The sequence below is a fragment of the Platalea leucorodia genome (assembly GCF_965183815.1).
Source record: "Platalea leucorodia genome assembly, chromosome: 3".
NCBI lineage: Eukaryota > Metazoa > Chordata > Aves > Pelecaniformes > Threskiornithidae > Platalea > Platalea leucorodia.
In genome coordinates, this window is record NC_138825.1 from 79,225,958 (window position 1) to 79,251,837 (window position 25,880).

A 25,880-nucleotide genomic window follows, 5' to 3' on the forward strand; every position below is an offset into this window, starting at 1 on the left:
AATGATTCTGTATTTCAAAATATGTAAATGCATATAACAATTAAACTTACAAAGTTTATTCTCTTCTCTAGCCTCACTTAAGAAATCTAAGTCACTCCAGGGCTAAAATTACACATCAGTTACTAATTTATAAACAGTGTTATGTTGTGCTATATCTTATTATTTCAGGTCATGGTTTCATGGTTGAAATTTCCACTAGTATTGTGCTCTGGGGCTTTGGTTTGAAAATGCCCAGATTTAAGCTAGAAGCTCATAAGGGAGTTAGAAAGTCTGGGGGGAAAAAATATCAGTGGTGATCTTTGGGAAGAGGGGAGTAGTAAACCTTTATTTTGGTGTTTATATAGTATAAATTCATATGGCTAGAAAGTCAGGCTAGTGTTAAATTTCACTGGTCCTTCAGCAGCAAGCTAAAAGGAAAGTAGACGCTATCGAGCTATTAGGATTTGAAGGTCTTCGAGCTCTAGGGGGTCATGACAGACCTGAACTGTATATGAAAGCAGGGACTGTTAAAGAAGCTAAGTGTTACAGAATGATGAGTTTTGACCTTCAATTCAGAAAGAGCTTGTTACCCTTAATGGAAGGGACACATGATACAGCTTTGAACTTCTGTTCTGCAACCTGAGTGTGCAAAGATGCATTTATAAGACTGTCTTCAGTACAACTCTGTCAATTCAAATTATTTGCTTTTATAGTGCTTTGGGGAAACTGTACAATGTAAATTAGTGTAAAACTGAAATTCAGTCAATTTTGCCTTGCTTCTGTTTTGTTTTCTATGTTTTTTTTCCTCCGGTGTTGGTATTTTGAACTCCTCCATCTCACAGTGCTACTTTGACATTACAGCGTGCCCCAGTCAGTCCTACCTGATTTTTCTTGCTTGTTTGAGTCCATCTTTTCAGTTTTTGCTTCCAGCAGATAAGAGAAGGCATTGTCCAATGCTGGTACCTTGCCCACAATTTAGGTTTCCAGTCTGACTTGTCAGGGGAGAAGGTGCACATACATAATTGGATGAGGACAAGAATCACCATCTCACCTCGTCCTACGAACACAAAAAAAAAATCCTTCATTCCCTCCTTCCAGATATTTTTTTAATTGACTTTTAACCTTGTTTGTATTTTGTCTAGTTTGTATTTGATTTGTGAACTAATGAGAAGAAGTTGAAATACTTTTGTTGCAAAGTAGGGTAACCTGTTTCTTAAATGACAGAAATGCTGAGAGATGAAGAGATTTCAATCTTTTTCCTGTCTGCATGAGTAAACAAATAGATTTGTCACTAAAGATCTAAAGCCAACGGCACAGGAGACAGGAGAGAATATGTTATGTGATACATTCTGGGTGAACTAGAGCCCTGAAGAATTTCTACACTTCACAGGATATAAAGATGGGGATTGAAGTGAGATGGTCAGTAGAACTGCAGGGACTTTTGTAGAAATTGCCAGCCCAGGCCATTTTTTTTTTTTAATCAGTTTGTATTTTCCAAAGTCCAATTAAAAAATTTGCATTCCATGAAAAAGTTCACATATCTCTGGTGGTTTTTTTCTTTCATTTTTCTGAGGAACAAACTCAGAATGTGAAAGGTTGTGTGAAGCAGAAGCTCTTGTTCCGGCACGGCTGCGCAGCCGAGGTTGGGCAGCTCTGCAGGGGCCCAGGACTGTCAGGAGAGGCATAAAGGAACTGAACCTCTGCAGAGAGCTTTGCTGCAGGGTCCTTTTGCCAGACTGAGTTCACTGTGCTGTATCCTGTTCCTACTACCTTAGAGTCTCAAGAATGCTGTTTAACAACACTAGCTTCCTGAATAAACATATTTTTTCTGCAAACGGTGTGTTGAGGGTATCACCTCAGAACAGCCCTTTTCTTACACGCGGTAGAGCTTGCTTATGAGAATAGCCTCCTGAATAGTTAGGCAATAAAAACAAGATGAACAGCCTCTATGTTCTATACTTTAATGTGCAATACAGGATCAGATGTCTTTTTGTTCTTATTAGTTTAGCTTGAGTCTAAATCATAATGATTGTTTTCATTTTCATGGATTTCCAGAAGTATTACTGGCAAAGATCAATGTTTTACTTGAGTTTTGCATTGAAATATGTGATATTTAAGAGCAGTATTGAGCTATAAGCACCCCAAATGCATAAGCATCTTGGTTAAGCAATTCTTTATTCCTGTGTCTGCATAAATTAGCTTCAAGTGGCACAGTTAGTGCATTTCCAAAGAATGTCAGACTTTACTTTCGGGTTCATTTTTTTGTTTCAGAAGGCAGGTCACTTCTAAAGATTTAAGAGTTTAATTCAATGCATGTCAGAAGTTTTGGTGCATGTATTTAGGTATGCTAAAGAACTTTAGAATCAGATTATGTCTGATTGTTTTGTTTCTTACTTTTTTTTTAACTGTGTTTTCTGTGTCTTTGTTTTTCTTTTCCACACCGCAGAATGGGTTGCTTGTGTGAGGTCCAACTTCCTCGTCTTGTGCTATCTGCATGACGTGAAGAACATCCTGCAGCTTCATGACCTAGCTACTGGTGCACATCTCAAGACTTTCCCCCTAGAGGTTGGCAGTATTGTGGGATACAGTGGCCAAAAGAAGGACACCGAAATATTCTATCAGTTTACTTCCTTTTTATCTCCAGGTAAGATTGTTTTTTCCCTTAGTTATTGTTCTTTTTCCTGGGAACAATATCTTCCTCATTTTCTGTTGTTTAGTAGTTATTAAGTATGTCTAAGATGCAGATAAAACTGCTTCCCCCCATGTAATAAGTAGTGGTTGTGCGCTTCAAAGCGTACCAGTCCTTGATCTATGAAGCCTGAATAATATGCCTACTAATATTGGAAAGACCTGCATTGAGATATTACTCAAGACTGGCTTGTATTAGAGATGAAATTGTAGCATTCTCACAGCTCTTGCTTGATACAGCAAGACATAAGCTTACAAATTCTGTTGAAGACCATTGTTAATGTATTTACTGTGATTTTCATCGGAATCTTGAAGAACATTAACAAGTCACAAAAATTCTTTCTCTGACAGCTTTGTGATTCATTTATGTGTAGCCTCGTTAGAGCATCCTTACTATCTGTCCTTACAGCACTCAGTGTTGTTGGATTGCTGTAGGAATCCTCTTTGTACAGTCCTGCAAAGCCAGAGCTGTCCAAAGTGTTACGTAATACGTGTGGCACACCAATAAGCATTCCACGATTTTGAATAGGAAGGGAGCTTCTACGCAATTGTCAAGCTAGTATATGACAAGAAAATGTATTTACTGTTCTCTCTTCTCCCCCCCCCCCCCTTATGGCCCAAACAATCAGGAGCTGATACAGGACAGGATTCAAATATGGAGAGGGCAGATAGGCTCCAGAATCTTTAGCTTCTTCCAGGGTTGTGAGTGATCCATGAATTATAAGATGATCAAAAAAGTTCTTACAGCATCGGACATATATTTTTGTTCCTTTTAAGTTAGAGCACAGCCACATTGCAAAATGGCTGTATAATAGTTTTGACAGGTGTGCTGGTTTTGCTAGAAAGGATTGTGTCAAATGATCAGAATTATGTTTCAAGCTTAGCAGTTAAGTGTGATGAATTTCCTAGTATTATCTTACTGTTTACATAACCAGAAATAAGATATATTATGTTTCCAGTTCCTTTTTTAAACAAACTTTTAAACAACATTCAGATCATTGCAGCCATTGCATCTGGGGAGGAGCTTGAGGACACTCTTGCTTTTACCTCTAACTTCATCCTAACTTGATGGTTCAGATAATTCACTTGCTTGCATCCCACCTCGTGGACCAGAGGTTGCCAGTCTTATAAGCCTGCGCCATTAATCTCAGCTGAGCCAGTAGAGTCTCTGCAGCAGCTAAACATGTGGAGGGGAAGAGCCCTGAGATTTGTTTCAGCCCCTGGCTTGCCAGCCAGCCAGCAACGGCTGCTCTCACTGCTTGCTAGTTGCTTAGGCAGATTTTTTTTCTCCTTTTCATTCACGTGCTTAGCATCTACAGAGAATTCACCATAGCGTAGCTCTATTAGCTGGGGCAGAGCAACCTGGAATCTGGAAAAAAGAGGAAGGGAAGAAATGGAGGTAGAATGCATGGGAATAAGGAAGGGGTGAGGAAGGCAGACCAGAAAGGTAATTTTTAGGTAGCTGTGTGGATATTCTTTAATTTACATGCAACCTCCATTCACCCTATCAGTAAAATAACCAGACAAAAGGTATAGGGGTGCTCCTTGGTTAACCTAGATCTTCCTACTTTACTATTAGAAATCAATATAATTTGCACTTTTATTAAGTTGCACTATATTATTTTCTAATGAGAATCAAATTCGCATATTGGTGTTTAACACCTACAGCAAAAGTGATAGTAAACATATATATGAAATAACGAATAAAGCACTTCTAAAACCATAGATGCTGACACCATAAAAATCATTTTTGCTGTTTCATGAAAAATATGGTTATCCCTGCTGTCCACTCCAGTCAGATGCTTAAGTGAGCACTCTAGTGTGTTGCATTTATTTAACACCCAGCAAAAGAGTACAGGCCCCAACATTACTATGTTTTTGGATATTAACTGCCATGCCACTAAAAATATAACAGAACAAGAGATGCAGTACCAGGGCTTCAATTGCATGTTACTGTGATATTAGGTTGATTGACTCCTGAAATGCAGTCTATGACTGTGCTTATGCTTCATCATGTGGTTTCCTAATATGCAGCTCTTCTGCCTGCTCTGTGTGTAATGTTTGCCAATACATTATCCAGCTTGGGCAGCTGTATATATGTCAAATGACTGCTCTGCCTGTGACTGCCTGGTGTGCTTTCCTTTGTGCTTCCGCATCACTTTCTGGATCCTAATTTTTAAGGGAAATGCTGCTTTAATGCTTGTTTGTACCTGTCACCCTGCATTAGGCTTGCTAGTCACTTTGTGAAAAATGAAGAAGAAAAAATTCCCAGCAGATTAAAGTAGTCCTACTTTTATTCCCCTATTAATTCACCATTGTGGAAAGAGGCTTTATCAATTATTAGAAGTGTTGGTTTTCATCTGTGTTCCTTTGCCAATCTGCATCTTTGATTTTCCACAGTCTATGAAAGTTACTTAATGAGGTAATTCCCTTGTATCAGATATGTTTCCTCATTATTCCATGTTTCAATATAATTTTTTATAGTTATAACCTCTGTAATAATTACTTCTGGTTTCCTGAAAGTATTGAAAATACACACAATACAGCACTATTTCAATCAAGTCTTGTCCACCTTGGTTAATTTTACTACACTGAGGATCCCTGTAGCAGGCTTGTTGCCTTGAGTTTTAGTGTTCTTTTCCCTGATATACGTTTAAAATTCTACAGAGACCAGCTTGTTGTAAAGCAGAAAAACAAAGAATAATTAACACTTAGTTTTATGTATCATATGTATCTGTAGTATACCCATGAATATTAGGATTTTGTATTATGTTAACCAGTGTGCAAACACAATAGTCATGCTGTATAGCACATGCTCAAATGTTATTGGGCTTGAATGACAGAAAATGTGATTTATAGTCTAAATGCAAAATTATTCTTGGCCAATTATACATCTGTGTAGTGCCTAGATTGCTACAGTCTCTGTGATTCTGCCTCTGCTGCAACCTAGAAGTTTTATACTCCTTATAGACATAAATTTTCTCATGTGTACAATCCTTTGGAAATCATAGGTGCAACTCAAGCAAGTGAAGTTGCCTTCAAACCTGCAGGATCAGGATGTAAAATAAATTATACAAGACCAAATTCTGTTCAGTTACCTATGTAACCTGTGCTAGTCTGCCACAATTTCAAGTGGATGCTCAGCTCTTTCCATTATCTGGGGGTCCATTTGAATTGTAATTTCGAAATAGTTTATCATAAAGAGAAAAATGTTGACCTGAGTGGAATTCTTGATATATTTATTCTCAGTCTGGTGATTCTAGAGGAGATGCTTTAAAATTGACTTTATACTTCTTCCTTCCAACATTATCATTCTCAATAAGTGCTATTTAACTTTATGAAAAGAAATCTTTTTTTCTATTTTGCTTAACCCACTTTGGGTACCTGGCTTTGTATGGGTGGTGAGAATTTTTTCTGTACAGAAAGCCCTTGCACCCTTCCTAGATGAAGTGCATATATGTATGTGTTAAATTATATATTAACTGAAAGAATGTGCCTGGAGTTACTGGTTTTCACCCTGCTGAGTTACCTTTGCCATTCATTACTCCATCACAGTGCCTAAACCGTCATCCTTTTAATGATGGGCATACACTAAGCTGACAAATTTGCACTCTGTTTTAGGTATTATATATCACTGTGATCTGACCAAAGAGGAACTGGAGCCAAGAGTTTTCCGGGAGGTGACTGTGAAAGGATTTGATCCTTCTGTTTACCAGACAATTCAGGTAATAAACATGAATTCTGCTGTTTTGCTGTAATCACTTATGCAAGAGTTTAACAAAATTGCACTTGGCTAAAGGTGAGAGTGCTTTGATTAGCTCCTGGGTTGCAAGTCCGTGTGCACTCTGAAGGAATTCCACCAAGTCTCGTTAGAGAGATTGGAAGATGGCACTGCAAGTAACAGGGCAGATGGAATCCTCAGTCGTCTTACCTTATGAGGCAATACGTTCTCTGATTCCCCCCCCCCCCCCCCCCCCCCCATGTATGGTATTCTTTGATATTTGTTTTAACATCAAGTTGCTACTTTTCCACATTTATGTATTTCTTCCACCAGGGCAACTTGGCATGGCTCCAGTAGGCAAGTGTGTGATAGGGCAAGGCTTAAGAGGCAGTGGAGAAATAGAGGAAACTTGGAATAGCCAGTCATCTTCCCAGCACTTCCACAGTATTCCAGGGCCCACCATGGGAAGTGGCAACAACAGATAAAACGCTTCTGTCCCCACCACCCTTATATAAAAATAGTGATGATTTTTGCCACAAGTTCATATTGTGGATCTCTATTAAGACCTCAAGAAGGAAATGCATTGATTGATTTGTAGCTGGCATTAAATATGAAATCTGCCATAGAACTGTGAAAGGTCATAACCATGATTATTTGGAAGGAGGGCAGGAAGGAAAATATCTAGTGATGGGAACAGAAAAATCATGTTCATTCATGCAATGATTTGGGACGAGGACCCTTCCATTCTACCTGTACACTACCAAGTACCATAGGATCTGGGTCCATGGGATATTGCTTCAGTACTTAATATATGGTAGATTAGCACTGCATTAATACTCTGTTTTAACTGTTTCCCAAGGTTCTAATGATTCATTGGGACTTCATGAATAAAGAATTAAAAGACAAACACACTTGCCCTGTTTTGGTTTCATGAAAAACAGGTGTTGTCAAATATGCCTGCTGCCTCTTGGGAGGGCAAGATTGCATGGATGGTTTATAAAGCCATCAAAGGCTCAAATTTCCTAAGAGGTTTTTTGCCTTGATAAAACAAAGGCCCCTGAATTTGAAAGTTTGCACAAGTGGAGTTAAAACTACAGACATGGATGATGTACAAACTGGTTCTGTGAGATATGAACATGGAGAGAAATAAGTGAGGTGTTTCCTAGCAAGGTCTAATGCTGTTCAGTAAATTCCTCAGGAATCTAGAAAATAAAATCTTTGCTGATAAAGTATTTGGAGTCAACAAAGATTGGCAGATAACAAAGTAAGAAGGACAGCAGGTTACTTATTTATAACGATGTAAACTGCTTCTTAAATGGTCCCATTATGACAATCTACATTTCAGTATAGCCAAGTGAGGGTAAGACACCTGGGAACCAGGGAGGGATTTATCCCACTTCAAGGTCTGAAATCAGGTAGGTTGTGTCAGCTGGTCTCCCAGAGCTCCCTCTGCAATCCCTGGAAGGCCATAAGCTGCATCTACGTAACAAGCAGCATGGCATAATTATCACAGGAGTGAAATGGCTTGTGCTGAAGATCCAATGTCTGTTTTGGGAGTTTTACTTTGGACTAGCTGTAGTTCTGTCCTGTGAACTGAATTTCCATTATCGGTTGAAGTACTTTTGGTGCACTCCTGGAGTGTATCTGCTACTTGAGTTTCATCCAGAAGGAATCCAGTCTGCATACACTGAAACCTCTCTGCTGTGGGAAGTGAGAGTGGTGAGGAGACTTGCTTTAGAACCACACTTTTGTTTTGAACTGAAATGCTATTGTAAGTGCACCAAAGGCTCAGACAGGTACCTCATTTTAGTAGCATGCAGACTCCTTTGGAGGTGCCTATTGCTCACACGTAAGTGAAGGTGTATAAGAATGAGCTAAGTTTAAGGCATATAAAGTTAAGATAAATTACTCCTATGGAAAACAGTGTAAGCTACAAATGATAAGAAACAGGTTCAAGAAAGTACAGGACTCTTCGTAGACAACTGCTTTGACCTCATAACAAGTGCTGTGACTAAAAAGATTATGCAAAATATACATTTTAAGTAGTAAGTGATCTTTCCACTAAACACAGCTTTCGTAAGCCCCTGATAAAATACTATGCCCTCGTCAGGACTTTAAGGAAGATACAGAACTTCTACAGAGAGTTCATAGGAATTTGTTGAAATCATAGAATCATAGAATCATTTAGGTTGGAAAAGACCTTTAAGATCACCGAGTGCAACCATAAACCTAACACTGCCAAGTCCACCACTAAATTATGTCCCTAAGTGCCACATCTGCCATCTTTTAAATACCTCCAGGGATGGTGACTCAACCAAAACAATGAGGGCTCTAGAAAAACAGTCATTATATTGTGATGCTTAGCATATTTAATACTTGCAATTTATAAAAGAAATATTGGAGGGTGGATTAATTATTTTATACATAGGACTTTGCATCTGTAGAGTAAGAGTGGAATAGAGGATTTTTCTTTCTGTAGACAACGGTATAGCAAGATGCAGTGCCTAAAGTGGAACTTAAATAAGCTTAGCCTGGAAAAAGGTGAAATGACCTAGGAGATAAAGTTAAGCAACAGTGTGACAGCATGGCTTAGAGTCTTTGAAAGGAGATTAGATATTTTTCTTTATCTCTTATTTTTAATTTTGCCTCTGGCACATACACAGGGCAGATTCTCTAAAAGCATAAAGACAGTAGTTTGTGTGCATGAGGTGGCTGTAAACAGCCCCATCTGTTTATCTCTGCATCTCCAGACAGAAATAAGATTGTTGTAGAGGACAGTTTGCTGGAAATGTTCTCACAGAGTATTTGTTTTTACTGCTTCACTCAAATTCATTAAGGGACTTCTGCAGGATAACTTCAGGGCATAGTGAGCTGAAAAAGAGAAAGAAAACAGCATTCTCTTTAGGAAAGAATTTGGTACAATTATAATGCTGCCATCAAACTCAGAAGGATAATAATGGAACACAAATACCCATGTAATTAAAAAGGGTTTAGAAGGGGTTGCAATAAATTAGAAATAATGTATTTTTCTAGTAAATCAAATTTTATTAAATAAATGTCTGGAAAAACAAAATCTCATTTTACATTTAAATCAATTACATGCTAAATTAAGGTAAAGTAGAACAGTAATACGATAAATAATTTCAAGGAGGAAGCATGCTGTTGCTATGCCCTTGGAAGCCTTCACTTTGTAAATCACTGGCAGAGCTTCACCACTAGGCTGTAATGGGGTGGGAGTCAATACCACTGTTCCTGGGTTTCTCCTTACTCCTGCTCCGTACCAGCTCTAGGGAAATGTGACCTGTGTAGTTACACTGGAATCAGTGCTTATAAAGAGCACTCTTGGCTCACCACTTACCCAGTTTTGCCTTTTATCAACAAATGATCTCAGTGTGGCAACATCTTGGAAATTAGTTTCCCGTATCATACAGATCCATGGAGAAATCTCAGCTGCGCTGTGAAAGAGGCTGTTTGTCAGGGCCAGGGCTGGGATTGCCTGATCACCTTTGTAGTAACTCAGCCTGCCAGTGCTACACACTTCTGCCAGACTCCAGTCCTCGTTTCCATTTGTGGGGTCCCACTTGGACCCTTGATGATGCTTCTGCTTGGAGGAGGGAAAGGGAGATGGCAGCTTGTCAAAGCAGTTTATAAATGGCTGTCAGCCTAGATGAAAACCTTGCATAGCCATTGCAAAACTCAGGCAACGCTGCAGGGAATTGTGAAAGAAACTCAAAATTAAGAATACAAGAAATATATTGAGAATAGGCAAAGATTGCTGATTACAGGAGAATGAACAACACTGCAGAATTTATTTCATAATTTTATTTTCCATCAGAATTACTAAGTAGTAAAGAAAAATGTTGCTGGCCCTGTCCTGATCCGTGTCCTTAATGAAAGGTAGGTCTCCTGCCAAGGTTCTTCCTTTATTCTCAAATATCTGAAGAAATACCTACTAAGACTAGCAATCTTCCTCGCTTTGTCTGTGTAGCATATATGAAACTTTAATGAGTTGTTGTTCTTTAGCAGTCTTTGAACATAACTGAGTTAAGAAGAGTTGAACTGAAGTGTAAGGTGTCATGTGTATATGAAAGCTGAATTAATGGCAACTGGAAAATGCCACAGTGCCTGGTTTTTGTTCTTTTGGATCCGCTTTACAGTATTTCAAAAATGCTGTGCAGTGTAAGTGTGGACCAGTGATAAAGTTTGCTACACTAAGTAAATTTATGGTAGAGCAGCTGCTTTGTAGTACCCGAGTACCTTTGGCAGCCCAAAGTAAAAACAAATTAGCCGACTTATCTTGCACTGAAGGGAGAGCTGTTTCAACGTACCTGACATTCACACCAGGGTAAGAGCATCCCTGTAGGTTGTTGGCTCTGTGTGACACCCTGCAAGTACATATTCTAACTTACTGTGCAGTAGCTTGTGCATATGCCCTTACCTTGAAAGACTCTGTCTGACCTTCATGAAAAAGTCAGACTGATTAAAATGCTTGCCACACATCAAAAATTTATCCTGGCTACTTCTGTTAAATGATATATTAAGTTGCGTTAATAACTTTGCCAAATGCTTCTTGAAATTTGTCTTTGCTTCCTTGCGCACTTCCATCCATCATAACGACAGACTTTTTCAGGAAATAGCCTGGGGTGGGTTTTACAAGAGGAAAAAACACTTTTGCAGGAACTTACAAACGACACTTGCTGTAAGCCGTTTACTGCATAACCAACTCAACTGCTGCTTTAAATAAAAAACCTTTATTTTATCTTTACAAAGTTGCCAACGAAGTTCTTATTTGCCTCTCCATATTAACACCTCACAGTGGCACTTAATCATGGATAAACAGTCTTCTGGCCTGGCTCACAACTCGCCTACTTTTAGGCTGATATGCAGGATTCTAAGTGTTGAAATTGCAACAATGAAAATGTTGTTTGGCTCCTTTTGCCATTCTTTGAATACCTTCCAATACTGCCCTTAAAATAGTTTGAGATGAACCAAAAATAGATGCTGCTATTGACAGATGCACTTTGGATTAGCTCTTGCAGAAGAACGGTGAAATTCATAACACAACTTAGTTTTACAATTTAGTTTGATTTAAAAGCATGTGTTGTTTAGATATTGTTGCAGAGATGAAAGAAGGACAAGTCTTTAAAAGGATACTTCTTTTCTTGGGGCTGGAATGAATTTCCTCCTTTCTTTTGCAGAAACTATTTTTATAGGTGAAGTTTGTTTTATTGTTCAGGCTTTCACCCCCATCTTCAAGCCCGTACAGCGCTGATTTGAAGCTATGAGTCATTGACAGGGAAAATTTGTCTGCAGTCATTCTAATTCCTAGTGGAACTTTACACTGTACAGTTTGGCACGGTGGTTAATCTCTGTTTCAGGAAAATACAACGCTGAGAGAAGATGAGTCAGGCTTGAGGGTGATTGGCAGAGTTGTGGGAGAAACTTGTGTGCAGCACCTGCCCACGCTATTCCTGGATCTTGCCGTTGCTCGTGATGTCATTCCATAAGCATCAGATTCCCTCATTAAAATAAAAAGTAACAGAGGGCAGCAGAGGAAAGCAGCGTCCTGTGAAAGCTGTAGTAAGCTCAACCTGCTTAGCAGTGCAAGAGCTGATATTATCACTGGTTTTTCAGTGTGGATACAGAGATGGTCTTACTGTTGTTTCTTTCCTATCTAAGTATACATCAATAGATCACTGGAGTTTGGAGAGGAATTCAGTAGCTCTGAATTTATCTCTGTTGAGAAAAAGCACTCTCATACCAGAGAAGAGGGGCATGTACTTTTTACATTGATTCTGAGCAGAGACAAAGAATTCTTCCTTTCTCTTCGGGGGAGTAAGTTGTTTTGGCATCCTTTTCTTCCCCCTCCTGAGAATCCAGCACAGCCAAAAGGGGATGGATTTTTGAGGAGGTGGACTTTCTTGCTTCTAACAGTATTTGGGGTTTGAATCTGGCCTCGATCTCACAGGGTGGGAGGGTAGAATTAATACTGGGGGGAAACAAGTTGCTTATTGTTTTTTGTTTCTATTTTATTCCTTTTATTTCCTTGCAGTTCCATATTGCGGTGAGGAAGAAATTGAAGAAATATTGGGGGGAAGGGGGGGCGGAATGTGAAGAAATGCACTAGTTTCAGTGCTTGCCACAGTGTGGCAGAGACCTGCCCTCTTGCAGGGGGGAAATGAGCTTTGAGCTGCTTCCATCAGAGCTCCCAGGAAGAAGACTGAAGTCTTTAGCTCTGATCTCTGCCAGTGTTTTGGCAATGGCTGTGGTTTTGGCACCAAGACAACAGTCTCACTCTGGAGGACATCAACAAAATCACAGTGACAACTGTGGCAGTATTGGCTCTTTGCCGATGTGAATTTAGCATCTTACACCCTTGGCATGTGGTTGTTACAAACACCACTTTAATCTGCCATTACCTCTTCTAATTGCAGGTCAGTGAAGAAACACTAACTGAAAAGGTAGTCCTCTGGTTTTAAGGTCCTGTTTTTCTTGAGAGCCAAGAGATTGTGTATTAAATATGTTAACGTATTTGCAGCCACAGTACACTCCCTTTCAAGGGGGGAAACTGTCGGTGTGAAGGACTTTATGTCTAGAAGAGTATCAAGTGAAGGATTTCCCATAATGACCTTACATGCTCTTGAACTTTGAAATCCTTATGCCTGAGCAGAGGAGTAGCAGTTAGCTCTACACCCATTATATTTAAGCAGCCCCATCCAATGCACTTCAGATAATTCACACCAGTAATTCTGGCAGACCATGATATTGCCTAAGTGTCTGGAGTAGGAACCGGATCTCCATATTCCAAGTAAGCGGATGAAGTGATAGGATTTTGCATTGCTTTCTTCACCAGTCCAGTTCAAATCCTGCTTTAAGGTCTAAATGTCTGGGGTTGCTTTATCCCCTTCTTACATACCATAGAGGATTGCTGCACAGTTTAGCATGCTGGGAGCTTTTGTTCAGCAGAATGCAAAACAATGGAAATGTGGTCTGGGATGAAGGAGTACAGAACTGCTCTTAGGAAGAATTAGCACAATACCAGACCACACAGTGTGGGAGATAATACTAAAATACCAGTTTCTGTGTTCATTTGGATCGTCGTATGGGCTTTGTGATTCACTAGTTCCAAGCTTTTAATATTAGATTGTTTATTTTTCTGCTAAGTGTGCAGGGAATTGAAGAGCTTCTTAAAATGTTAGAGTTTGTAGAACCTTTATGCGCAAGACATTATAAAAACATTCGTTTTAAGCCTATGAGAGAAGCGATTGCTTAGTAGTTTAATTAAAACTCATTATGAAATGTTATTCTTATGCCTTACTCAGTAGAACTTTTGTTTGAATTCACAGTGGTTTGTTTCCCACTTTTCTAATGAGCGGAGCTGTTAGTTGGCATACTTGATCCCAAGCTGCATTCCATGCTCTGTTTCTTTCTTGGAATTCCTTAAAACACAAGGTGAAATAACATGGATTAAAACAGATCTGTAACCATTGAACATAGTGTAGAGAATCTCTTTTTACACACAGGAGTTTTAAACGAGGTTAAGGAATTGTAATGGAGCTTAAAGGATTGTTTTACAGCCTCACATGTCTTAAATGATTGTATTGTTAACTGTGAATAAAAAATAGTTTTGATTTTTACAATAAATGGCAAAAAACATTTTACCATCAGGAAAAAGATTTTAGAAGTCATTCACTTGGACACATTAAATGAACATGTGTGTTTAAACCTTCAGGAATCTCAGTAGGTACATTCTTTGCTGATAGAGAAAGATTAAAATGAGAATGTTGTAGTGAAGATGCTCGTTTCTTGTCCTCTTTCTAAACAAATCACTGATGATTTCTTCCCTTCTCTTTTTTCTCCAGCTTTCATATTCACTCCCATGATTGATCTCACCTCCAGTAATTAACCATGAACACATTACTATTTTAATTAACTCCCTTACTCACAAGATAAGTAAGAATTCTGTTTAATGATTCTCAGTGGGAGTCTTCTTTCAACTTTTCTTCTCCCTTTTGTATAAGCAGATCAGTGTTATTTCTCAAAGGTAGTGAGTATTATTAGCTTCATTCTACAGGAGCAGAAGCATTCAGAATGAAATTTGTCTGTGGTTCCACACTGATGAGGTGTTGCACTGGGGATATGTTTTGATGGTATGGTGTTCTAATGGCAGTGCTTTGCTACTCCTCTTTTTGCTGATCCTCCAGATGTGGTTTGAAAACTTAATCAAGCCAGTTATTAGTCTCACACAAGTAGCAGTTCATAGAACGTCAGCATCAATAAAAAGCCCCAACTCTTGATATCTCCAATAGTATTAAATGCTGACAAAACACTGTCTTTTGATCAGTATGGTGGTTTTGTGTCTTGTATAGTGCAGATTGAATGCCCAATTCCATCAGTGGTGGAGGATCAAACACACAGCGTGCTTCCACAAAAAAAAACTGCTCCGGAGCTTCTTTGTGACTGTTCAGTTCTTGCTCAGACCAAGCAGTCATAAAAATGGAAAATTTCAGCACGCTTAGGACTGCATGTATAGTCCTCTACTGAAAAAAAAGAAATGGTAGCTACCACTTTTCTTTTCTCTGTCTCTTTTTTGAGGCTAAATGTCAAACTTTGGCGTGCCAGCATTGTTCAGAATGAGAGCGCTCCTCTGCAAGTGTGGGAATTTTTCTAACCATCTGCCCACCCATTACTTTGCCTCATGGAGCCTACCCAGGAGGGTGTTAAATTGTGATGATAACGCTGCATTGAGGACAGATTGCTCTGGGACCACAATCATTGGTTTTATTCACACAGCTGGCAAAAGATCATTAGATGTTTGCAGTTGTTGGTCATCATGGGCGTGGGCCAGCATTCAAGCCATTGATCTAGCAGGGAAAGGCACTGAATTCCTTTACCAGGCCACCAAGACAACCAGACCCTTCTGGTTGTCTTTTTCAGTATGCTAGCAGTGTCATGTAAGTCCCTTGAGTAGTCATTAGGTTTCCAAAGAAGGGAACTTAGATTTTGTAAGAGTTATATACACAGGTATATATCTGTGCCTGCCATGGGATGTTTCTTAAATTCAAGCAGATTTGCAGAGCAATAGTAATTACAGGTGTTTCCTTGTTAGTGAAGCCCATGCTACTTGAGAATAAAATATTGTGCACTCTGTTTAGAGGTGTTTACACATCTGTAATATATTTATATGGGCAAGTTTTAAAATATCTTCTTTTTGTTTTTAGTTGTAACATTTACATTTTTAATATTTAAAAACTTAAACCATTTTCTGAAATTTAACTAGTACAAATTCTCAATGCAAGTGGTGGATTTTTGAATGTATCTCTATTCTCACCAGTTGTTCCTGTAAATTTTATTATATATGTAAACTCCCTGGATGGCCTTCACATCTCTCAAACAATCATGGTTTTGTGAAAGGTAGAAGGCAGGGAGAAGGGAGGCATTTGTTCTCTTTCAGTCCCTTTGTCTTCTCCGCTTCTACTTTTGAAGCCTCTCTTCATGAAATCATACAAAACACAGGTAAAAGCAATCTCGAAAGATCATCTAATCCATTGCAGTCCAAGAGGTAGGATACTGGCTTTTCCTTCAAGAAGAGAGGAGCCAGCTGTTACTGCCCAGCAAGTGATGTTGTAGTTGTGAACAGAAAAAAACATGGCAGAGCTGCTGTGATAACTAAGGGACAGAAAAACTGCGAAAGGGAAGAAACTATAGTGCCTGACTGTGGTTGGAGGTGGTGGCAACATGGGCATGTACCCATGTCCCAAAGCTGGCCGTTGTGGCTACCAAGGCTAGAGCATGCTGATCTGTCTCGTGCTCTGTGGCAGGTCACTTCTGCCTGTACCATTCCCGCCTGGCTTTTGCCTCCCTTGTGCTTAGAAGCCTTCAGTCTCCCTAGGCAATCTGTCCCGGTGTCTCCCTGTATTTACTGTTAAAAAGTTTTGCAGGGAGCAGGGGGTCCGCCACAAGGTCTCACCTGAATTCCCTTGCTGCAGTTGAAATGCATTGCTTTGTGGCCCTCACAGACATGAAAGGCAGGTAATTCTCTTTCTAGTTGCAGTAAACTTCTGTGTATTTAGAGACATTCACTATGTATCCCTGCTTTTTTTTTTTTTTCCTTTAGACTAAAAAAAAAAAAACCCCAAACCTTCACTCTGTTCAGTTTTTCTAGTAGATTGCGTTTTCTGGGCCATCACTCTTCTTTCTTTCCCCGGAATCTCTTTAGATGGCCAGCATACGCTGTGCCATGTTTTAAACTGAACACAGCACTCTAGCTGAGGCTTTGCAAATGCTGAATACAGCAGAAAGCATTACTTCATTCCTCTTGTGGGTAAGACTTCAGCTTATATGGCCCAGTATAGGGTTTGCCTTTTCCCTAACAAGTCATTGTTTGTTCAAGTTCAGTTTGGTGTGTACTATAACTCCAAGATAAGTTTTCTGAAATTTTTTTTTTTTGTGAGTTGTTCCCTGTCCTGTAGGTGACTGCGCCTGTCAGAGTATAGTATGGTGCATTTCTGGCCTTACTGGATTGCATTTTACTTTTTCAGGTAGTTTTGCCTTCTGTTTGTTACTCCTTCCAAAAAGCACTCCCTTGTCCCCTCTTTTCTGCAGCGTCTCAGGGTTTCCTGTTAGCATTTAAGCTTCCCCGCAGCTCCCTATTCCATTTAAATACTTTACAGTGGATGCATCTCTCATTCTGAATGGTGTCCCTGTAGGCTACCAGGGAACAGCGGTGTTTTCAGAATGGAAACGGCTCTGGCAGAGCTAGGAGGTTTGTGTTTCAGAGCTGCGGGCCTCCAAGCACACACAAGTTGGTAACTAGTTTATGCAGTCATTTATTAGGCTTGGCATACAGCTGATACAAAGAGGCTTAAGATAGTACAGCAGCCTGCAGAGAACAAAATAGAAGGTTGTTGCTCCTTTATTTACTTGCGTTATCACAGCACTTTGGAGTCCTAGTCATGGACCACATTCACCAATGTGCTGGATAGCATACAAATATAGGCCATCGCAGGGCCCTTACCAACCACAGCTTGAAAGCAGGACAGAGAAATAAATTATGCGTTTGGAAGATTAATAATGATAACTAAGCATTAACCACATACAGGAGACAAAAGCAAATTATAATTGGTAATATTTAACACTAATGAAAAATGCAGATAAACTTCTAATGTATATCACAGCAGCCCAATAAAATTCTATTTGCTCTCTTCACCCAGGGCCAAACCTGCTTGGTGGATTAGGATTTTTTTTTGCTGTTGTTGTTAATTAATGTTCATCACTACAGTGGAAAACAGATTAATAGAGCTGAGAGCAGTGACTATTAATGGGAAATAGCAGTTTCAAATCTTGCTGAGATCTTACGTAGACTTTATTCAGACTTTGTGTAACTAAGTTCATAACCCGGGAGCCTCTTGCAAAGTAAATGAGGCTGTGTGGCCACTGCTTTGGAGCAGGCTCTGCAATTTAAAGGAAAAAAGGGAAGCAAATGATAACATATCTTGTAAACTAAAGCTATGACTCTTGCTTTCACTGTGAACATGATTACCATAGAAGAGGATGCATATTAATCAAGATGGTCATATAATAGTTATGAGCAGTTCAGTTTGTACTGAGAAAATAATTTTTACTAAATAGAAATTAGGGGGGTTTGGAGAACCTCTCAAAGGTTTATCAGTGTTCTGTGGCACAGTCAAACCTCTTAATAATATGTTGGTATTGCTGGATACTTTCAAACGGCATAGTCTCCATTTATAACAAACACAGAAAAAATTATCACTAATAATATGTAAGGCAGAGCTAAAAAAGCTTCTTAGTCAATAGCTTTTTTATCTAGACAGGTTTGACGCTTTTTATTTTTTTCTGAAATTGTCGTTCACTGGTGAAGACATAGGACAAATTAAACAGAAAGTGCTTTGGTAAGTATCCAGAAATGCAGTTGTCAACTTGTGTACATGGAACGCTCATATTAGTGGGATCATTCAGGAGACTTTTCTCTTGTCCCTCAGTGTAAGATCAGAAGTAGTAAAAATTTAAAAACTATGAAATCTTGGGGCATTCTGAAAGAATGTTTTTTCCAAGGAAAAGGAAGGGAGGTAGCAGTTCAGTTTCCACCCAGAAACAGTAATTATGTGAGTTTTTTTCTGTGGGCTTTTGTCTGCCTACGATCCAGTACAAATTCATCAGTGCACAATTTTATTAAGGGTAATCTAGTTTGCATCTTCATTTAGCGGTTGATTTGATTTTATCAACACTGTCCAGAAGTACTGACAGAATATCATCTTTCCTTAGATTAATTATTTCTGCTCTGTCCTTGAGACATCTCCAGGAAATTTATGGGACAAGGGAAGCCTCCTAGAATTATCATTATTATTCATAGTAACTAGTTTTTCAACTGTGTAGATGAACGATATCAAGAAATAGATGATTTCCTGAGTTCTGGCTTGCTGTACTCACAGACAGGGAAAAATTGATACATAAATTCTCCCTGACAGCTCCCTGAAGTGCTTGCTTTTCAGCCGATTTGTCAATTATTTTTGAAAGTAATAGTGCACAGTGATCACTGCTAACGGCTGAAAATAGACAAGATACAGAAAAGCTGCAAAGCATGATGGCAGAATGCCTAAAATCAGGGACTCTTTTACCAACAGGAACATCCCTGACTTTTTCCTTGCACTTATTGGTGTTTTTTGAACTGCTAGCACTCACTGAAGTTGACCTGAGATTGTTAGATATTTGAGCTGTTGAGTGTGACTATTAGCAGTTAAATTCCTTATAACTGATAGAAGTTTGTTGAATTTTGCTGTCTTGTTCACGTTTTGCCCAAGAAAGAAAAGATTACTGCAAGCTGTCCTTAGTCTTATGGCTTTAAAAAAAAAGGTGTTCCAACAGTATTACAGGGATGCATCAGAACACTTCGTGGTGTTGCTGTTAAGAAGTACCTTAAAGTCTTGTTATGACGTCTCTCTGGAAATTACACCATCAAGGGAAATTTTTCCGGGGGTGCTTTACACTAGTTTTAGTTTAATTTTTTCCCTAAGTATTGCTACAACAGTGTCACACAACCTCATTCTCATCATTCTCTTCTACTTCCTGCTGCTCACTGGGTGATTTTTCTTCATTGTACAATGAGTACTGTAAATCTGAAAACAATAGATGAGCCTCCAGTATTGTCTCCACAGCAAGGACACCAAGACACAACTGTTGAAATCAATAGCGTCTGATCCTTAGAATTATTTTCTTTTAAGCTAGCACACCAGATATTTTCTAAGACTAGTTTATCATTGACAGTTCTCAAGGGTTTTTTTCTTCTGCTGCCATTTTGGGTTGTTTTTAATCATGTCGGGGCACAAAAGGGTAACTCTATATTCAAGCTTAAATCTCAGAAATTAAATTATTTGTAGCTATCATTTGAGTGAGAAACCGCACATGGAAGTGCTTCACAGGACTTCTGAGAGACCTGTTTATTTCAGTAAGTTCTTCAGAATAAATATTCGCAAGATGAGTGATCTAGGACTGATTTTGAAACACGTATTGTCCAGTGGAGATGATCTCTATTTCTTTTCAAACCAAAGAGTAGGAATGAAGAGTATCACCTATTTTTTCAATATTGTACTAGCCACATGCAGAATTTTTGTAGGTGTTTAGTGATTTATAGCGCCTCTGGTTTTGGGTAGCCAACTTGGCATCTATAAACAGGATGTGATTCTCTAAGGAAGAGAGAGCAGTGCTCTGAAATTCTCCAGCTATTGAAGGTCATAGATAAAGCTTCTTGGCAATGCAAGTGGAGTATGTGGGTCCTGTTGGGGCTTTGACACAAGTTGAGCACTTGACATCACCAGTGTCAAGACTGAATTTGTTCTGTACAAGAATTTTTGGATACAGGTTTACAGGTGAAATTGGAGCACCCTGAACCATGTAGATGCCCCTGCGTTAGGAAGAAAAACAAACAGGGGTTGTGTCATCTTTTTGAAGCTTGTAAAAGCTCAACAGTGAAGCAAGTTTTGAGCAAGATGGAGTCAGAAACAGAAAAGCTGAATTAGCCAGTTAGTGTTTGAGTGACTATATCTCTTTCTCAGCATGTTGAATTAGATGCGTGCACAGCGTAAAACCATAAATAAGAATAGTTATTGTGGAGTAGCTTGCATAAAGTAAGTTCTTCCCCTTGTTCGCCCCATGGTAAATTGCCTCTACATTTTTATTCTTATAGCATTTTTCATTACAACTTGAACTGATTTCCAGCATGGTAAAGATGAGTGGTGTTTGCTTTCTAATGCCTACACACTATTACAGTGAGTTGTCTTCTGTCAGAGCAGTTTTCTCAATGAAGTAAAGCTTAATTTAATGCAAGAAATCACACTAGCCAGCAGCTGTTACTTGTGTTTTTATTTATAACAGTGTGCTACTTCAACTGAGACAGCCCTGTGCTTGTCTCATGCTATACTACTTCGTAGTAATATATTTCTTGAATGTGTAAGCACAGAGGTAATTCAAGAAGGAGACTGTGACTTTGTCCCTGGGACTTTTTTCTGTTTAACATGACTACAGTGTAAATTTAACTCAAGGTAAATGTTACCTATCTGTCTCTACACTGTACACTAAGTTTTCTTTAAGGCAAATTGATGAAAGAAAAGGAATAACTGTACATAGCAGATGCTAATTATTCTGCTGCAGGAAGCTCTGAGATCAGACTGAAAGGGGCAGAGGATAAACATTTAGAGAGAGACAAGAGGTCTTTCAGGTTGCAGAAGTGGAGTAGAGGAGTCTCATTGGCTGCTATTTACCACTAAGGCTTTATGTAAAGGAAATGCTGCCTTTTAACTGATCTACAAAAGCGTGATTTAAAAGCAATTTCTGCCATGCCAGTCCTGCAGGATTTCTGAACTTTCAGCCGTTTCTTTCTCTTGCCTTCCCCTCCCTCCTCCCACCACCCTGTGGGATACCTCCCTGTAGTTGTTTGCAGCTAGGCAGCTGAACTTAGTAAGGAGGCATTTCTTCTAAAAGACCATCTCCTGGCACTTTGCCTCTGTCAGCATGAGGCTGCTTTTTGTCCCAGTGGGTGGGTGGTGAAACAATTTCTTCTAAAAGGTTTCTTGATTATTTTCATAGTGCTTTTGCAAATGTCTGTAGTGGGTGTTCTTCTTTCTGGGTTTTACCTGCATGAATTTTTACTGTACTGAGTTACTTTGGCCTCTGTCCAGTTCTGTATTAAGCAAGCTTTGCAACCCGCACAGAATTGCTTTGAAGCTAATTTAAGAGGCTTAAAGAAGATTGATGAGGATTCCCCTCCAAAGAAAGGAAACCTCAGATCCCGTGGATTTGCTGTGTAGTGGTAATAGTTCTCTATTACTTCCCCTGACTTCTGGTTCATCCTGTCTATAGGAATACAAAAACTAGTGGTTAGTAAGAGCTGTTCTTGCAGGTGGCCATTGGCTGGCTGCCAGAGCTGTCCATGGGGCCACTGGTGGTCTTATACTTGGGTCCATGCCACTGCTGCAATAAATAAGGCATTTTGCTTGTGATGTGCTATATAGTCTTTAGCCCCAGAGTAGTATCAGGTTTTTTGTAAGGTCAGAGGCAATGAGGGATTGAATGGGCTGTGGGGCAGTGGTGTGTACAGGAGTGCATGATTCTTTTTGAATTGATGAGATTTCTGCCCTGGCATCTCAAGGAGAGGGTTTCTCCCTGCCTGCCAGTGCTGAAGCGTTCAGACTTACCGGTGTGAAGGCAGGGTCTCTGTGACTTGCCTTCCTGAAGCACTGAGTAGCAGCTATTAGGACTTGTCAGTGGGAGGTGTTGCTGTATAGCATTGTTCAGCCTCAGGCGCCTTTATCTCTGTTCTTAAATACAATTTTGTACACCCTGATGCCGCCCTCTGTGTAAGAAAACTTTCTCCGGGGACTACTCCCTTAACTTTACTCTTCCAGACATCTTTCAAAGATAATTGTGGGGGATTTTTAAACTAGTGAGCCTTTCACAAAGCATTTGCAACATTTGGGAAAACATGAGTGATGTTAAGTAATTTACTATGAATTCCTTATGCTTTTCTTCCCCAAATCTCAAAACACAAATGTTGGTGTAAGCGTGATGAGAAATCTTCATTTCACACTTCATGAAGGAAATGCTTTATGTGAAACTGGATGCTTGAAATGCAGTTCCAGGAAATAAAAACTGAAGTGGTCGTTCCCTTTGATCGACTGCTCAACACAGCCATGCGTCCTTCACTCGTACCTGTGTCTGCTGGGACTCAACGGGAGACTGCACTTCTCTAGCACTGCCTTTAACTTTGTGGTGGCTGCTGGTGGAATCACAGCAGCCGTGTGTGAGGGCAGCTGCTCTTACCTAGAAGCAGAAAGCAATTGCTAAATTTCACAAGACTGCTACATCCTGTATTTGTTTCAAATGAAAAGGAATTATCTCAGTAAAACGATATAGAAGACATTGGAACAAAACTCATTTTAAAGGCATTGTCATGGTGTTATTAAACCTAAATTATTGAACATGCATTTTCGATAAGGAATATTCCAGCATGATTTGTATGCCTTTTTAGTTGCTCTTTGTAAGATTCTTTGGCATTTCGCACAATGGATGCCAATCTAATGACGAGCGTAACTCTTACCTGGTTTTGATCAAGCACACAAAGACATGGAAAGACTTGATATCTCTGGTATGTAGTACCTAATCTTGAAAGAGAGGTTGAGAGAGACATTTTTAGAATCACTAGTGGCTTTCTAAGAATAATTAGCCTACTGTGACTTGGGTGGTTTAAAGTCCCAGAAGTCTATGTTTCTTTTCATATGTAAAATTCATGTATTATCTGCAGGAAATAATTATTTCTGAAAAGCCAAACTAATCACTTTTTAATTGTATTTTCATTCTCTTTGCCGTTAATGAGCGAGTTAGAAGAATTGTAAAAGGTTTCTAGACATTCTTTATTGTTCACAGCTTAAAAATATATGCATTAGACCTGTTTGGGTAAGATTAGTTTTTATTTGTGTTTTACAGCAGTGTTTCAAAACCTGTGTTGAATCTTACCTTTGTAAGGTTAATTTTAAATCTGTACAAGTTTGGGGTTGGTTTTTGCTTAGAAGGATTTTTGGTTTTGTAAAAGTAAGATGATTTCAGGTGTACATGCACTTTTTTCCCTGAACAATTGTAATTATGTACATCTTTTAATCTCTCCATTGTATAAACAGAAAAGACATTTCTGAAAGGGAGAAAAAGTGAAACTGGATACTCACAAATTGCTGAGTTTTTTAATTTTTAAAAATGGAAATTTCTATTCAATTTCAGTAGTTTTAGGTATTTTTAATTATGTGGCACAATGTGAGTGTTCAGGCAGATTAGTTTTATTCCCTTATTTGTTGTGCTGATTACATCACTTCCTTTAATATTCAAAGATACTGATTTCATATTTACTCACAAAAGAAGTGCATAGTGGATGATTGCCAAATTGTTTTTAGTTCTGTGTGTAAGTCTCAATGTTGGCTATATTATCTCTATAGACAAATGAAAGAAAAACTTTGTCTTCAACCTCTCTCTTTCAAATCCTCTTAGCTTTTCAAAAGCTAAAATACTTAGTCTTTCCTCCTGGTGACTTGAGATGGAAAGGATGCTTCTTATCACTGCAGAGGCAGAAGTGGATAAACTTAGTGTCTTTCTGAATTTAGGTATGTGTCTACAATGCTGGCTGATTGTTCCCTTCTTCCCTAAGTGAAGATTCACCTAACATAAATACTGCACATTTAAAGCAAGTAATAATTAGGAGGACAAAGACCTCCCCAGAAGTGAATGGACAGAACTTTTTTATCCTACTTAACTCCTAAGTAACTTTACAAATCCTATCGCACAGCCATTAACTGTATTTACTTGTAAAACTTACTCTTGTAAACTGTCTTGGAAGTAAACTTCCATTGTCTTTTTTAGGTGAAAATTCAGTGTAAATTGCTTTCAAATGCTAAGTTTAAAAAACAAAAACAAAAACAAACAAAAAAAACCCCCACTCTCTAAATATGTATGTATGCACTAAAGAAGAATGACTAATACTGTTGTTTGTGTAGCTTATATAGCTTAATCTTCACATAGTTTGTAGTGATGAGTAATTGTGCGAACAGTATTGCTTTCTCCCTGGGTCATAATAAGAACAGCAGCTATAAATTTATGCCTCAGGTTCCGGCATCTGAACTGAAAGTGATTCTTTCTGGCACTGAAACCCCTCTGCTGTGTGACTGATAGGGACATTAGTGTGAGCCGAAGTTAGCTATGACTGTTTCAGGGCTGCTGTACTGCTCCAGTGGTATGCTCCTAGAATAGGACGAAAGGCTGCATGCAGGAGGAGTGCCCTGTCAACGACACAACATTGCTGGTGCATTCCTAGCGGCTGAAAATATTTATTTTTATCATGTCCCTCCTTGAATGGTGAGTTTCAGCATTCGTAATAATATGTCTGAAGTATTGTTCTCCATCCTTTCCCCTCCAAAATCACTTTGCTAATTTGGTCTCTTCTTATATGTGCTAATGGCTGCAGTAACATGAGTCTTTATTTGAAAATATGTGAGCAATGAGTAATATAATGTGGCCCGTACAAGCGGATCACTCCTATCTGTGATAAAGCAGAAAACAGTAGTACCCTTTTATGAGCATTTACTCCTGTAAAAACTGACAGCTTCTAAAATTAGGCATGAAATACCATCTTGGGAAATTCTTCTTTTTAGGGCTTGCCCTTTCCAGTTTCCCTTAATCTTTGAGATAGAAGCACGTCCCTTTATTGGTTACATGAACAAACCATTGAGCTTGCTTCAGAGATAACACCTAATTTAAAGGTGAGATTGAATCAGTTGTTGAAAATAGTCTATTTGGAGAAGCTTAAATAGCTTCACATATCTCAGTGTCTGACTGAATTGATTTCCACCCCCCTCCCGTTTGTTCATCTTGGAGGGAGAGGTAATCATTATTTTAGCAAAGATAGGAGGGAAGACTCTTAAATTGCAAATGTCACCTTGACATGCATCTTTGTTGAGTTTCCGTCTAATGGTATGTTATTTAATCTTAACTGGTGATGATAAAAGCCCTACTGAAGTCAGTTTTCAGAGCGTTGTTTTAAAAAAAAAAAAATAAAAGCCTCTTGTTCAGAAAGAAGCAGGAAACTTAGTGGCCTTCTTTAATCATCAGGAAAGGGCCGGCCAACAGCAGTAAGTGACTGGAAACATAGGAGGGCCAGGTGCTCATTTCATGTGAATTGCCAGCAAAAACTGGAGTTGATGGATAGCATTTTAGAGAGGAGTCTCTCTGGAACTCCTCGTCACCAGCCTCAGCAGTTCTCCTGTCCATCAGATATTTTATTTGTTTATAGCGTTCAGCTAAATACTCTAAATGAAAATCCTTTGCATTCTACTGCAGTGAGTTCTGATGAGCGCTTTGTCAGTAAAGATACAGTTGTGGCAGTAGTTGGAAACAGTGAATTCATCTGTGTAAAAATGCCTTCAGGCTTTTGTTCTGA

The 25,880-nt window shown here is 39.0% G+C and overlaps 1 protein-coding gene across 2 annotated transcripts in view; it reads left to right on the forward strand.

The window, feature by feature from the left end:
* Positions 1 to 25,880, forward strand: part of PREP (prolyl endopeptidase) — a gene marked incomplete at its 5' end in the record, with an annotated part of 111,778 nt that overhangs the window by 65,382 nt on the left and 20,516 nt on the right. For both annotated transcript variants that reach the window (XM_082306441.1, XM_082306442.1), the window contains 2 exons: positions 2,426 to 2,623; positions 6,289 to 6,392. In XM_082306441.1, the coding sequence (XP_082162567.1) occupies positions 2,426 to 2,623; positions 6,289 to 6,392 (302 nt within the window). The remainder of the gene's footprint in view (positions 1 to 2,425; positions 2,624 to 6,288; positions 6,393 to 25,880) is intronic.